Here is a 13,210-nt window from a genome sequence, read left to right as displayed (position 1 = left end):
TGCCACTTAACTACATTTGCTTATTCTTGCACTACCATTCACCTAATTACTAGGCTCCAGCAGTTCAGGGTGTTTCTTTTTTAATAAGGATGTTCTGGCTCCTTACTCTAAGTCACTGTTCAAGAATGGAACTAAATGAATGAGACACTCAGTAATATGGAATGGATTACTATTATATTAGAATATTAAACTAATGCTTTAATTACTTTTTAATCACTGACAAAGCATGCAAAAGAAAACTCAAAATATAGTCAGCAGTTCAACAACTACTTGAATGATTTAGGGGGCCTATAGAGATGCTGGGGAGGGTCTCTTCATTAAGGACTGTAGTGACAGGACAGGGGGTAATGGGTTGAAACTTAAACAGGGGAAGTTTAGATCGGATATAAGGAGGAAATTCTTTCCTGTTAGGGTGATGAGGCACTGGAATGGGCTGCCCAGGGAAGCTGTGAATGCTCCATCCCTGGCAGTGTTCAAGGCCAGGTTGGACGAAGCCTTGGGTGAGATGGTTTAGTGTGAGGTGTCCCTGCCATCGTTGGAACTTGATGATCTTAAGGTCCTTTCCAACCCTAACTATTCTATGATTCTGTGATTTGTAGTTGTCTCCTTGGCCACAATGATCTGTAGGTAGGCCTGTGAAGGTGCCAAAAAGTTACAGAATTGAAATGCACCTAGTTTCTCAAATGGAAATTGTCATCATCAAAAATAAATGTAGAAAAATATCTCATTTCATGACTTATGTAACTGTAAGAGCAGTTCTGTCAAAAATGATACATTTCCTCATGGTAGTTGTACATCACCAAAGATGTATAACATCACTATAGATGTATTCTAAAAAACACCTCAAACACTGACAGATTCCCAAGCTACTGTCTTACAAAACCAGCTGTTAATAGATTGCACGATCAAAGATAGCATCATCAGTAGATTGCATCACCAGAGATGGCATCATGAGCTGAACTATTTGTTTAGGCATCAAGCACATCATTATTTTTTTCCTTTGATTCTTCTTCTACAGAGTTAGTGTATTTTTCTAGTTTCAGCTTTCCTTTTTTACGTAACAACATCATACAAATATCTTCTGTGTTGTTTTCATCGAAGCTTAAATCTGTCAGCACATGTATTTTCCAGATTTAGTGATTCTGTTTACCATTATTAAAAGAAGACAGTTCATCATCAGCAAAATAGAAACAATGCAACAGGAGCAATTTCAGTAGAGTCAGAACATATAACAAATGAACAGAGTAAACAAAATGATATCTATTTCACAAAGAAGAATTAATTCCCCAGATTTGCCTTTTTTTCACTTGCTATTGTTTATATCTTAAGAAGTTCTCTAAGCAGAACCTTCATCTTTCCCCAGAGTGGGTCATAATTTCTGAATGACAGATAGTTAAATAAGCTTTTGGGTTTCCTTAGCAACAAGCTTACCCTAATATTTATTGCCATGAGACCTGACAAATTCATGAAGTTATTTCCCCTTCCTCAACCTTCTGAGTCAACAAGGTCAGCTTGAAGAGCTGCTGTATTTTTTAACCAACATTCTTCTCTTTACAGATCATGTTTACATGTGGTAAGACAACAGTAAGATAAGAGACATCAGCCCACCTTGCCTTTCCTCATATAATTACCCCTTAAAAACTGAATAGCACAGTCTACAATGACAATAAAGTTATTCTGACAAGAAACTAGGCAAAAATAAAAAATAAAAAAAATATATAAACAGCAACAAAGGAAAGAAACCTAAAAGGTACGCCAGAAGGTGCAGACCCACACTGCAGGACAACTTTGCAAGTACCACTTAGTTCATGATACACACCTCAACTGCAGTAAAATGCAAGAGCCCGTTCGCCTCTTCTCCTTAAACATGAAACTTTATTTTAAGATAACAGTAAGGATTTAGTCCAGTATCAGTCACTTGAATACGTGGTAATCAACTGCAAGAAATGATTCTTATTATAATTTTTAATAAGTAATTCTTTAAATTCCTCTTTTGAGGAATGATTTTCCAGCCACCAAAAGACTTGGACAATGGCTGCCTGTAGAACTGCACTTTACTTCTTATAATACTTGCTTAGAATCCTGGTAAAGCTGTTTAGGTTTACGTATTATGGTTTCTTTGAAGGAGAGACTGCAAAATAAAATAAATGCTTATAGTTAATTATACTACAGGAATACCTCTAGACTAGCACTCAAAGCACAACCGAATTACTGAGGCTGTTAAACAGAGGAGAGAAAAGAAAAAAAACACACACAAAACACTTGGAAGCTAGGGGAAAAGCCCACAAAGTTAAAGTTGCTTGCATGACCTTAATTCATCTCCCTTCTATCCTGAACAGAAAATGCTAGGAACCTTACCTGCAGCCTCCACTAGCAGAATCATAGCAATAGTTATTTGCAATGTCAGCATTACAAGCAAAGATACCTGCTTAGAAGAGATTATGGGAAACTGAGTATCAAGATCATAAATTGCTAATGAAATATAAGAAGTTATTAAAAAAAAAAACACAACTACTTGAATTATTTTTAGTTGTCTCCTTGGTCACAATGATCTGTAAGTACAGCTGTGAAGGTGCCAAAAAGTTACCGAATTGAAAATCTGGTATGTGTTCTTTACTGCCATATCCAATTTTTAAAATCTGATCTCAATTGCCAAGAATGAGGGGGGGAATATTACATGCATTCAAGTTTGTTGAAAAGAGATAATTCTTTTTTATCCATTGTATGTATGAAGAAAAAGTACCCTAATACTAATATAATTGATATTTGGAACTAAACACTAAAATGACAGGTCTTAAAAACCGTAATTTGCTACCCACTTGCCTTGATGCTTAAAAGCCTCCTTTACAAAAGATCATTTCACTGTTTATCCTACTCAGCATTTTAGTTCTACAGAGCTGAGCTGCAGTCTATAAAAGATGTTAAAGTAAGCTCAAGACAAAGAAATGCAGATGATCAGATAACAGTAAGCAGAAGGTTCATGCTGTGCCCATTTTTTTTTTAAGTGAGTAGCAGGTTTCCCATGCATTGGGCCCAAGCCCAGAACTGGGAGACAGAAATGTTTCTTCCCTTTTACATCTCAGCAAAAGGATTTAACATTTTTCACCTCAAATTTCACTATGGGCCTTTCAGAAACTGAAACTCACCTACTGTGGTAACAGGACACAGTAGGTGCTCTTCATTAGCCTGATTAAGTTAGTCAAAACCTGTGGAAAGATTTTAAATAAGTTCACAGGGCTTTGGGTCAGCAAAACCAAAGTAAAGATGCAGCTTATAGTAAGTAATCCTGCAGAGTGTCTCTTCCTTCACTGAGTTCTTGAAGAGTTAAGGACATCAGGTCCTTGATCTCTGACTAAGGACTAAGATGTTTTAAAGGAATATCAGGTATGCTTGAAAGTGTCAATGGGTTTAGTAGAGGCTGGACTGAAATCCTTTCAATTATCTATGAAATTATCAAATCTTTTCCCTTATCCGTTTATCTATGCTAGATAAAAGCCATTCACCCTCCTACATACTGGGACTTGTTTCTGAAGTATCTAGCAACCCTATTCAGGATCTTTAGAACAGAGTTGGTTTTGAATAGTATGCTTTCTGATGGGGCAATTGAATTTTTTAGTCTGAATTCAAAACCATTGTCCTCATGAATATAAAGATAAAAGGAATATAAAAATAAACACATCTGAGGATATTTATTTAGTAACCTAGTACTAAGATTTCATTTTCTTACCTTTCCCTTCTCCAAAACCCGCTTCCATCACTTGGACTAAGAACAATACCATCAAAATCCTCAGGACTGCTCAGAGAAAATTGTGAATGAGAACAGCAGAAACAAGTATTTTTCTACTTGCAGTAGATTTGAGCTCACACGAACGAATGCAATCTGCCCTGCCACAAGCCATTTACAATCTACAAGTAGGGTTTATTAGCTTGGGTTTAGCCTGGCAGAAATGCAATTACAAGGGGCAGAATAACTGCCTGCAGTCTGTTGGGAAGACATATGCTAAATATCCAAAGTTTCAGGAAATATCCTAGATCTTAATAGCTCTGCAGTGAGTGTGGTTGAGGAAATGGGTTCTTAATTTGTCTGGCTCCAGCAGAACTGTTTTTCAGGTTAACTGAGTAGGCAGTGGTTATTTACAGGAAACACTCCCTCCTTCAGAACTGAGAGCTTTGCCACAATTAAAGAAGGCAGCCACAAAGCAGATCCAACGTTTAAGATCATGATGTTATGACTCTTCCTCACTTTGCCTGTAGCCAGTGACCCAGGAACAAAGGACCTTCCTCAATACCACCTGGCCTAGACTGGTTTGATAGCAAAACTGGAGTCAGCTTTAATTTGTGAACAGGTGAGGCTAGGATAGCCAGACAGTGTACCACCCACATAACAGACCAGATGCAACCGCTCTGGTTCAGCCCTCCCTAGGGCTGCAGTGCCATGCCAGCAGAGCTCTTTAGCTCAGAGGGCTGGGCAGTGCCAGTGCAGCACAGTACAAATGCACAGAGAACCTGCTTATGCCCACTCCATCCACTCCGATCCTCTTCCTGCAACATAGATCATGGGAAAACACAAAGACACGCTGGTCTATGTATGCTCTTTTTTCACTAGGCTTTGCAGCCCAAGCTCCAATCTAAGGTGCCTGTCTGAATTTGCAGCAGAACAGGAAGCGCTGAGCATGGTAGCAGAGTGAGGAGGTAATAGTTTGGCTCTAGCTTGGTGAGAACTATGAAGCCTGGATAGACCTGAGCTGGCTCCTGACAGAAACCCCACAAATTGGTCTGTCTTGCGTTCCTCCTTCACTGGAGGAACACGAGAGGTAGTCTCCCAGGTTTCTGAATGACCAGCACAAGTCTGCCAAGATTATTCATCGCAGCTCTGCACCTCAGCAGGAAATCCTGCTGCCCCTGCCAGCATAGATCTGCAACCCAAACAACCCACCACATGTAGCTGGCTGAGCACCAGAGACCTTTGGGTCAGGAGGACTGCATTTAATGTGACAACTTTACTTCATCTAAAGCTCTCCATTGCTCTTTTTTTGACCAGAACATCACCACCACTTCCTTCTACCCTACATATTTTTTAACTCAGTTACTTATGTGCATGTGAGAGCAGGAATGAGCCCCCACTGTGCTGGGGCTTCAGCATGCACAGGTTTGTGGGAGCCCACAGCATTGGTCGTCTTGCTCCTGCACCACCAGCTGTAAGGAACTAGCCTTATCCCCAGGCACCTCAGCTGCCACAGATGTTACTTTCATGTGGGAGAATGGAGTCTGAACTTTCACCAGAACCTCTGGAATGATCTTTAGGTATTTGGAGATGTGCTTTTAAGTATTATAGAATCATAGAATAGTTAGGGTTAGAAAGGACCTTAAGATCATCAAGTTCCAACCCCCCTGTCATGGGCAGGGACACCTCACACTAAGCCATGGCACCCAAGGTTCTGTCCAACCTGGCCTTGAACACCACCAGGGATGGAGCATTCACAGCTTCCCTGGACAACGCATTCCAGTGCCTCACCACGCTTACAGTAAAGAACTTTTTCCTTATATCCAATCGAAACTTCCCAAGTTTAAGTTTGAACCCATTACCCCTTGTCCTATCACTACAGTCCCTAATGAAGAGTCCCTCCCCAGCATCCCTATAGGCCCCCTTCAGATACTGGAAGGCTGCTATGAGGTCTCCACACAGCCTTCTCTTCTCCAGGCTGAACAGCCCCAGCTTTCTCAACCTATCTTCATACAGGAGGTGCTCCAGTCCCCTGACCATCCTCGTGGACTCCTCTGGACTTGTTCCAAGAGTTCCATGTCCTTTTTATGTTGAGGACACCAGAACTGCACACAATGCTCCAAATGAGGTCTCACGAGGGCAGAGCAGAGGGGCAGGATCACCTGCTGGTCATGCTCCTTTTGATGCAGGCCAGGATATGGTTGCTGTCTGGGCTGCAAGCAGACACTGTTGGCTCATGTTAAGTTTCTCATCAACCAAAATCCCCAAGTCCTTCTCCACAGGGCTGCTCTGAATGTCTTCTCTGCCTAACCTGTAGCTGTGCCAATGTTCTTGAGTGTCTCACATGGCAGGGTAAGCAAGAATGTGGGCTGAAGAACAGAACACCAGGCAATCCTTTTCTTCTCGCTTTACCTGCATAAGTTATGCTGAAAATAATGTACTGTGGCATTTTTCACAGGAATCTAATGAAAAATACTTTTTTTTCTTTCAGCTATGAAGAATGCGTGGGGCCAGGAGCAAGACAAATGTATATGCCCACAGATAATCCTCCCCCATATTCTGTTACAGACCCTTGTCGAAGAAATGAAACATCTATAAACATTGGCCTGGAAGCAGCATGTGGGTCTGCATGCACTGCAAATTGTCCAGTCCGGCTGCAGAACTTGCAGCGGCCCACTTCTTCCATCTCTTTGTCGCCTCTCGCTCTGGGGGCTACTTCCCGGTATGAGACAGTGGTGCGTCAACAGAATACCCCCGTATCACTTGTTCCCATCGAAGTGCTGAAAAATTCTTCTCCTACCTATCAAGCCATTTTGAATCAGGTCATATAATTAAAGTGGCTCTTTCCTTCAACTCTTCTGAAGAACCAACAGAACCCGTTTAAATGGAAAAATAAAACCTTTGAAAGTTTTACCTATTTTATATCTTTAAAAAGGTTGCAATGAGATATTATCTTTTACAGAAAACTTTGAAAGTTTACCTAAATTTCCCTTTTTGGCTTCAAAGTTCTGTGACATCTCACAGCATCAAAGAGAACCAGTGACAATCTGCATCTGACCTTTCTGAAGCATTTCAAAACACAATGAAATCAGCCACTCTTAATATAGATACGTGCTACCCATTCAAGACTACTTGTTGATTTTATGATACTTTGCATGTTTTCAAGCAGAAGGAATAGTATTTTGTTGTCTTTGTAGTACATTTCATTCAGTGTCTTGGCAACAAGGCATTTTAAAATAATTGTTTGTCTAAATATGTATTTTGAGTAGACAGAGGCACTGCCTGCAAAGCATGACTAACAGTACCATACAGGAGAAAAAGAAGAATGTTATTTTGGCATTTTTTCTTTGGGGAAAAAAAAAAAGTATGGCCAGTACCAAGCTTTACAGACCATTGCACAGCCTGCTGTAAGGCTTCCTCAGAAGAAACCAGCACCAAGTGATGACAAGGTGGCAGCAGATCCCCAAAACACCAATTGGCAGAAGTACGGAAGCTGTACTACAGCTGTGTGCAGGCCTGGAAGCTGCATGCCCTACACAGGAACCTGCTAGTGCCAAGGGAAGGACATTGTCTGGAATCCCAGAAGATACTTCATGTCAATTCCCATGCATGACTGCGTTTTCAGGCACTAACTGGTCTCTTTCTTCAGTAAGGAGCCTGTAGCATTACAAAGTACCTTGGCATCTAGTAATTGCATTAGTATGATGTAAATAATAGATGCTGGACCTGGCATGCACAGTAACAGACAACCTCATTTCGTGCAGAAACCTCTTTTATTAGGCATGATCCTTTCCACTGAAATTTTGCTACCCGCAAATCTTTGTGGCCTTTGTTCTTAAACCTAGACTTCTCACACATTCATCTGATAACTGCATACAAATTGGAGATCCACGCTAGCTTGAACAGCAGAGGTAAACTGCAAATGCGAGAGTTTAATCTTGCGTGGTACACAAGAATCATACCCCCACGTGAGGACTAAAATCCACTTTCAGCCAGTACTAGTTACTAGAGCTATCAGACGATCATTGCCACTAATCTCTCGGAGGTATTTTTACTGATAAAAAAATAATAATAGTTTTACACTGATAAAACAGACTTCAGTTTACTACCCCCATTACAGAATATGTAAAAATTAGTAAATATGTAATTGTGTTTAAAAGGAAGCATCATCCAAATTATTAAAATTGCACTTACATTTTTTGTAAATACCAAATAATTTTCAACTATAATCATCGTTCAACATTCCAAAGATTGACACAATTATAATTAATGCTTAGATGGAAACTAATTATATGGTCCTTACTGCTGTATAGATTATACTACTACTGAGTGATATGCACATTATGAGATAAGGTAAGGATGCATTTTTTGCTAAGTAGATGAGAGTGAATATGTATTTTGCTAAAATAAGAGAATTCTTTTGCATTTCAGCAAGATATTCAATATTCTCAGGATACTATACCCAAAACAACAACAACAAAAATCACAATTTAGCATTCCAAAACTGCTGGCAGGGATTTCCAGAACGTAGGCTGTATTTCACATTTGTATCTTTAATAGAACTATTCCTCTGTGTAAAGTACTAGTGTACACAGTTTTGTGGTATGCAAAGTATCCTGCAATGAGAATCAAAACTCTACACCATCTATTAGGGGTGAGAAACGAAAACCAGCATAAAAATGTACCAGTCAGTTTATTGGCAGGAATATAAAAAGTGAAGGCAAGTACAAGGGTTTATTTATGCAGGATAGGACATACTTTCATAGCTGTGTCTTCTGCAGTTCTTGGAGACCTGCCTAGAACAGCCTAAGGCACTGAGACCAGACCTGCTTACTTCAGGTTACTACTGGGGAGGTGGAAGGAGAAATCTAATAAGTATTAGAAGGCAAATGTGATTCCCCCCTCCAAAAATGTGTGTTTTACTGTAACATAGCAAACCTGAAGGTTCTTCTGAAGACTAACACAGAGGGCTTTTCACCTCTGTCAGGCAAGCCTCTGTTCTGTTATATATGCTTACAGTTTCTGTGCATGTTGGGAACTCCTTTCAACCTGTTTGCCTTTTAACTTGATGGGGATCTTATGCTATTCTGCTAACTTTCTATCTGTTGTTTACAAATTAAGCTGCTTTTAAGTAGTCCTCATGAAAATAGGGGATTTGTATTTTACCTCATGATAGAAATGCATTATTAATATTATAGAAAAATTAAGTCTTTCTTCACTTTATAAGTTAAGCATCCTTAGCATTGTGATCTACATTGTATGTAGCAGCACAGCTTACAAATAGCCATCTACTCCCTCTTGTGGTATACCACATCGTAAAGTCAAGCCTTCTAGTTTGATCCACAATGAGGGACCAGTACATCAAAATTTGGAAACCAACCAAAACATAACACTTCCATACTGTTAACATTTTTCCAGGTTAGGACCAAATGTGTATGGCATGTCATTCATTATGAAAAAGTCTTGAAAAAACAAACTGTGATTTTAAAGTAGAATGTGCTACCTTGAGCGGTATCTTACTACAATCACTTGCAAGAGTAGCTTAGTTTTTTCTGCTCTTGTTAATCTTTTTAACTAGGTGATAGCCAACAAAGTTATAGGGAAGAAGGCTTCTAAATCCAACCCATATACCTTTGCAAATAGACAATGCTAGAAAGAGAAGTCCACACCTCTAAAGCTGCTCTAACAGCTTCCAATGCTACTACTGGAAAAGTGTTAAGATTTCTTGTAATGATGCAAAAAGAACATTTCTTGGAAAATAATTAAGATCCTGGATAAATCTCAGCACAGTTGACAGGAATGTTTTCTGATGCCCCTTTTAAGAAACTCTTATCTTTCCATCGGATTATATGGCTTTCAGCAAACTGGTCTAGTGGAAGTAGTCCCTGCCCGTGGCAGAGGATGGGAGCTAGATGAGCTTTAAGGTCCCTAACCCTAACCAGTCTGCTGTGATTCTATTGTAAACTGTCACATAATTTTAATACAAGTGCTAAAACAGGCTTAACATGGGCCTTTCATGCATTACATCACTAGTATCAGAAAGAAAACTTTGGATATGCTGTTTCTCGCTATGTGGTAACAGTACTGTATTTCTGTAAACTCTTTTGCTTCGATTTTTAGTGTACTGATCTTTACACAAAGCTTTTAGTAAAGAATGTATGTGTATTTGACACAGCTTCTGTGCTTTCTATTGTGTCAGTATCACTTTGGTACTACCCACAGCCTTTAGCTTCATGTTAGTTAGGCAACTAAGCAACTGTTGACTACACAACATCGTGATTCAGCAACTTACATTTGGATCTTACATTTCTCAGAAATCACAGGAATAAGCAGCAATAAGAGCAGTCAGGTCTCTCCTGCTCAGGGAGACCAGTCAGGCAGGATCAGCCCAGCTCAGCAAAAGCAGAAAGAGAAGACCCTGCAATTCTGCCGCAGTAAAAATTATTACTCTTGAAGTACTCTCAGGCATTTCAGAAAGCATCAGAAACCCTCACAAACACATTCATTAGTACCTCTGAAAATTACTATGGCCAGAAGACTGGAAAATGCAACATACCACCTAGGAAAAAGGGTAAAAAAAACAGTAAATAACAGGCAAACATTCCCAGAAATATTCAAACAGATAATTTGTTAGCTCAGCAAAGTGAGTAACAGTGTATTTCCTGAATGGAAACCACATCAAAATGATTTAACTGGTCACAGTACAGTCTGACAAACCATTGCCCTTCTTAAACTGGTTAAACACTCTCTGCATAAAATTATAACCACAGACTTCTGTAAATTAAAATAATAATTATCACACAGAATGCTCTGTGTTACTTTTAAACAATGCATCAGGTGGGATCACCTATGTCCTAATGAAAATACTGAGTGTTGCTGGTTTTCAGAGCTTTGAAAGAGAATAAGGACCTATTAAAATCAGCAAATCACATTAAAATAGGAGAGGCAGGAGTATGAAGGAGAGCAAGACTGAGATCTGAAGAGACAGAAATAGCCTGGAAAGAACAAGGTACAGTTCAGTGAAATAAATACAATTCCTGCACTTGAGAAATGCAGGCTCAAATTCACAAACACACAACACGAAGCAACCTGCTAGACTGCAGGAGAATGTCTAAGAACTACACTGAGATCAACAGCAGCTAACCAGCAGCCAGTAATGTCACACTTCAAGGAAAAGAAATGAAGAAACGCGAATAACTGCAGCTTAGGCATATAAATAACACTATTTGTCCTAAATCATTCAAAATAGCTCTCCACTCACTACTGCTCCATTAGGAAACAGAATCCAAGCCAAGGGTCTACAAGTCAAGGAGGCTGGCAAACCCGAGTGCCTAGAGTAAAGGAAAAAGAAAGGTTTTATCTTTCTTGGTTTTGCACGACAGCGAGTAGAAAGCTATTCTCCATTGTCATGTAAAAATGAGATACTAGAACTGACGGGAAATGGAGAATTGGTATTTTATACATTGTAGAGAAAGAAAGATTCCACATGTCACTGGGAACGGAAAGGCCGAGTTTCAGTCCTGTCCTAGTGCAGCTTTCCATGTCCTCTCTTTAGGACTGTCTGTCAGTGTCTAACACTGCTTCACAGCCTCAGAATTGGCAGTTGTACTTCAGTCATTGTGTATTAGCAGCTTTCCAAATCCTAGATGATCTGCCAATACCCTCTGGGAAAAGAGAGTTCTCTCAGCCCAGACCACATTAGTGACCCACTGAGAATTACGTCATTTCTAACACCATACTGTTGTCACAGCAAAAAAGCTTTCAGTGAAAACATTCATCACAATTAAGTCCAAGCACCTATAGCTCTAGCTTCATGTGAAGTGGGAACTGTAAATAGATCAGAAACTAAATTCATGTTTTCTGAGTTCCCAACAGCATCTCATAAATTTAAACTTCTCAGGCAGAAAAGTTCATACTCATTTCCCTTTTACTCAGCTCACAGTAATGAATGCTTGAACACTGGCTGCTGAACTCATAAGAATGTAATAAATTCACAGCTCAGATTTCAGACAGGTCCATATGCATATATAACCTCACTTCCATTAAAGCAAGAAAAAGTAACACGAAGAACAGCTTCCATGTCCAGGAGAGTCACAAATAAAATTAAAGCTTTAAGGAACACAGAAGTACCCAGGATGGTCTGTTTGTGGTTTGGGTCCAATGCCTTGATTCCCTTATTTGTTCTTCTGCATCTCCTATTAATATAGTTTCAATAACCCTCCTCTGCCCAACTGCAATGAAATAAGAGTCAGGTATACAGCCTGATGCAATTCACCAGGTATTGACATTGTGAACTTCTGAACCCCAGGGAAAAAGCAACAGGTTGCATACACACCTGGAAGTGACCATTCCTTTCTATGGAATTCTTCTCTTCTAAGATGAATGACCAGGCTTTTGCCTTGCTGTAGTCTTTTAGGAAAAAAAAAATTAATTTTGATAATTTTGATAGATTCTGTCTTCTCTTACACGCCAAATGAACCCAACAGATTCACAAAGGACTTTTTTGTTTGTTTTAAACTAAACTCAAATAACAATAAAGCAGTGGAAGAACACTGTAAAAACTAAAAGTATTTTGTCATGGCTCCTAGCCAGATTTCTGCAGGAGACTGAAATCAGTAATAAGCAAAATTAATGCACTCAGAAAAGAGCAAAATTTCTTGCAAAACATTTTTAAAATAGCACTGAAGAAGGAAGGAGGAAGATGGAAAACCTCATAGCTCAAGGGTACTGCCACGGGACTTTCGGGGACCTGGCTCATGGGCAAATACCCTGCCTCACTGACAGTGAGGGGATTAGTACCACATACACACGCATGCCAAGGAATTGATTAAGCTTCTCTTTCAGAAAGCAAGCTTTTAGTATTAGGACCTTCAAAACACAGAAAAATTCCACCCTTGGAAGCTGTACTAGGGATCTAATTCAGAGAATAACAATAAATAAATAGCTAGACAGATAAGACAACTCAGTATTTGCTGTTTATGTAAATACACTTGACTGAGAAGCAAAACAAAAGAACCAGCAACAAAGCAAGATTCCTTACATCATTCGGCAGTACTGCACCAGGCTGCAACAAAACACAGCTAGCTATTCTGTATGTTAACAAAAACTGCAGAGTTGAAAGGATCCAATCCCGCCCCTGTGGGAGGGTGTGAGCAAAAACATAAAATGCACCCGTCTCGTTTGGGTCAGTAAAGTTTTGGAAATGGCGAGAAGAGAGCGCAGCCGCCTGCAGGCACCCTGCTAAGAGCACAGCCAACCCTGCCTGCGTGTGCAGGCACACATGGCAGGGGAGAAAACTCAAGGCATTGCAGCAGATGGCCTCATTTGAACATGCGGTGCTAGCATGGGGATCTGACTCCCCTTCCCTCTTGGCTAGATCAGCAATTTTTATATAGCAATTTCCCATACACAAATTCTAAATAAGTATTTCCTAATGGCATTTCACTTGGAATGACGATCAAAAGCATATGTTTTCGGAAAGTCTTC

The 13,210-nt window shown here is 39.8% G+C and overlaps 1 protein-coding gene across 3 annotated transcripts in view; it reads left to right on the top strand.

Moving 5' to 3' along the window:
• The window catches only part of BEAN1 (brain expressed associated with NEDD4 1), a 53,480-nt gene extending 46,443 nt beyond the window's left edge, over positions 1-7,037 (top strand). For all 3 annotated transcript variants that reach the window (XM_057396605.1, XM_057396604.1, XM_057396607.1), the window contains one exon: positions 6,216-7,037. In XM_057396605.1, coding sequence (XP_057252588.1) covers positions 6,216-6,555 — 340 coding nt within the window. In that variant the 3' untranslated portion in view covers positions 6,556-7,037. The remainder of the gene's footprint in view (positions 1-6,215) is intronic.
• Positions 7,038-13,210: the final 6,173 nt, after the last annotated feature.

This window comes from Pezoporus wallicus, unplaced genomic scaffold, assembly GCF_028554395.1.
Source record: "Pezoporus wallicus isolate ANWC-B61680 ecotype Strahan unplaced genomic scaffold, APGP_CSIRO_Pwel_v1 contig_3820, whole genome shotgun sequence".
Classification (NCBI taxonomy): domain Eukaryota; kingdom Metazoa; phylum Chordata; class Aves; order Psittaciformes; family Psittacidae; genus Pezoporus; species Pezoporus wallicus.
Note: the sequence above shows the minus strand (reverse complement) of the source record. Positions and strands in the feature narration are given on the sequence as shown.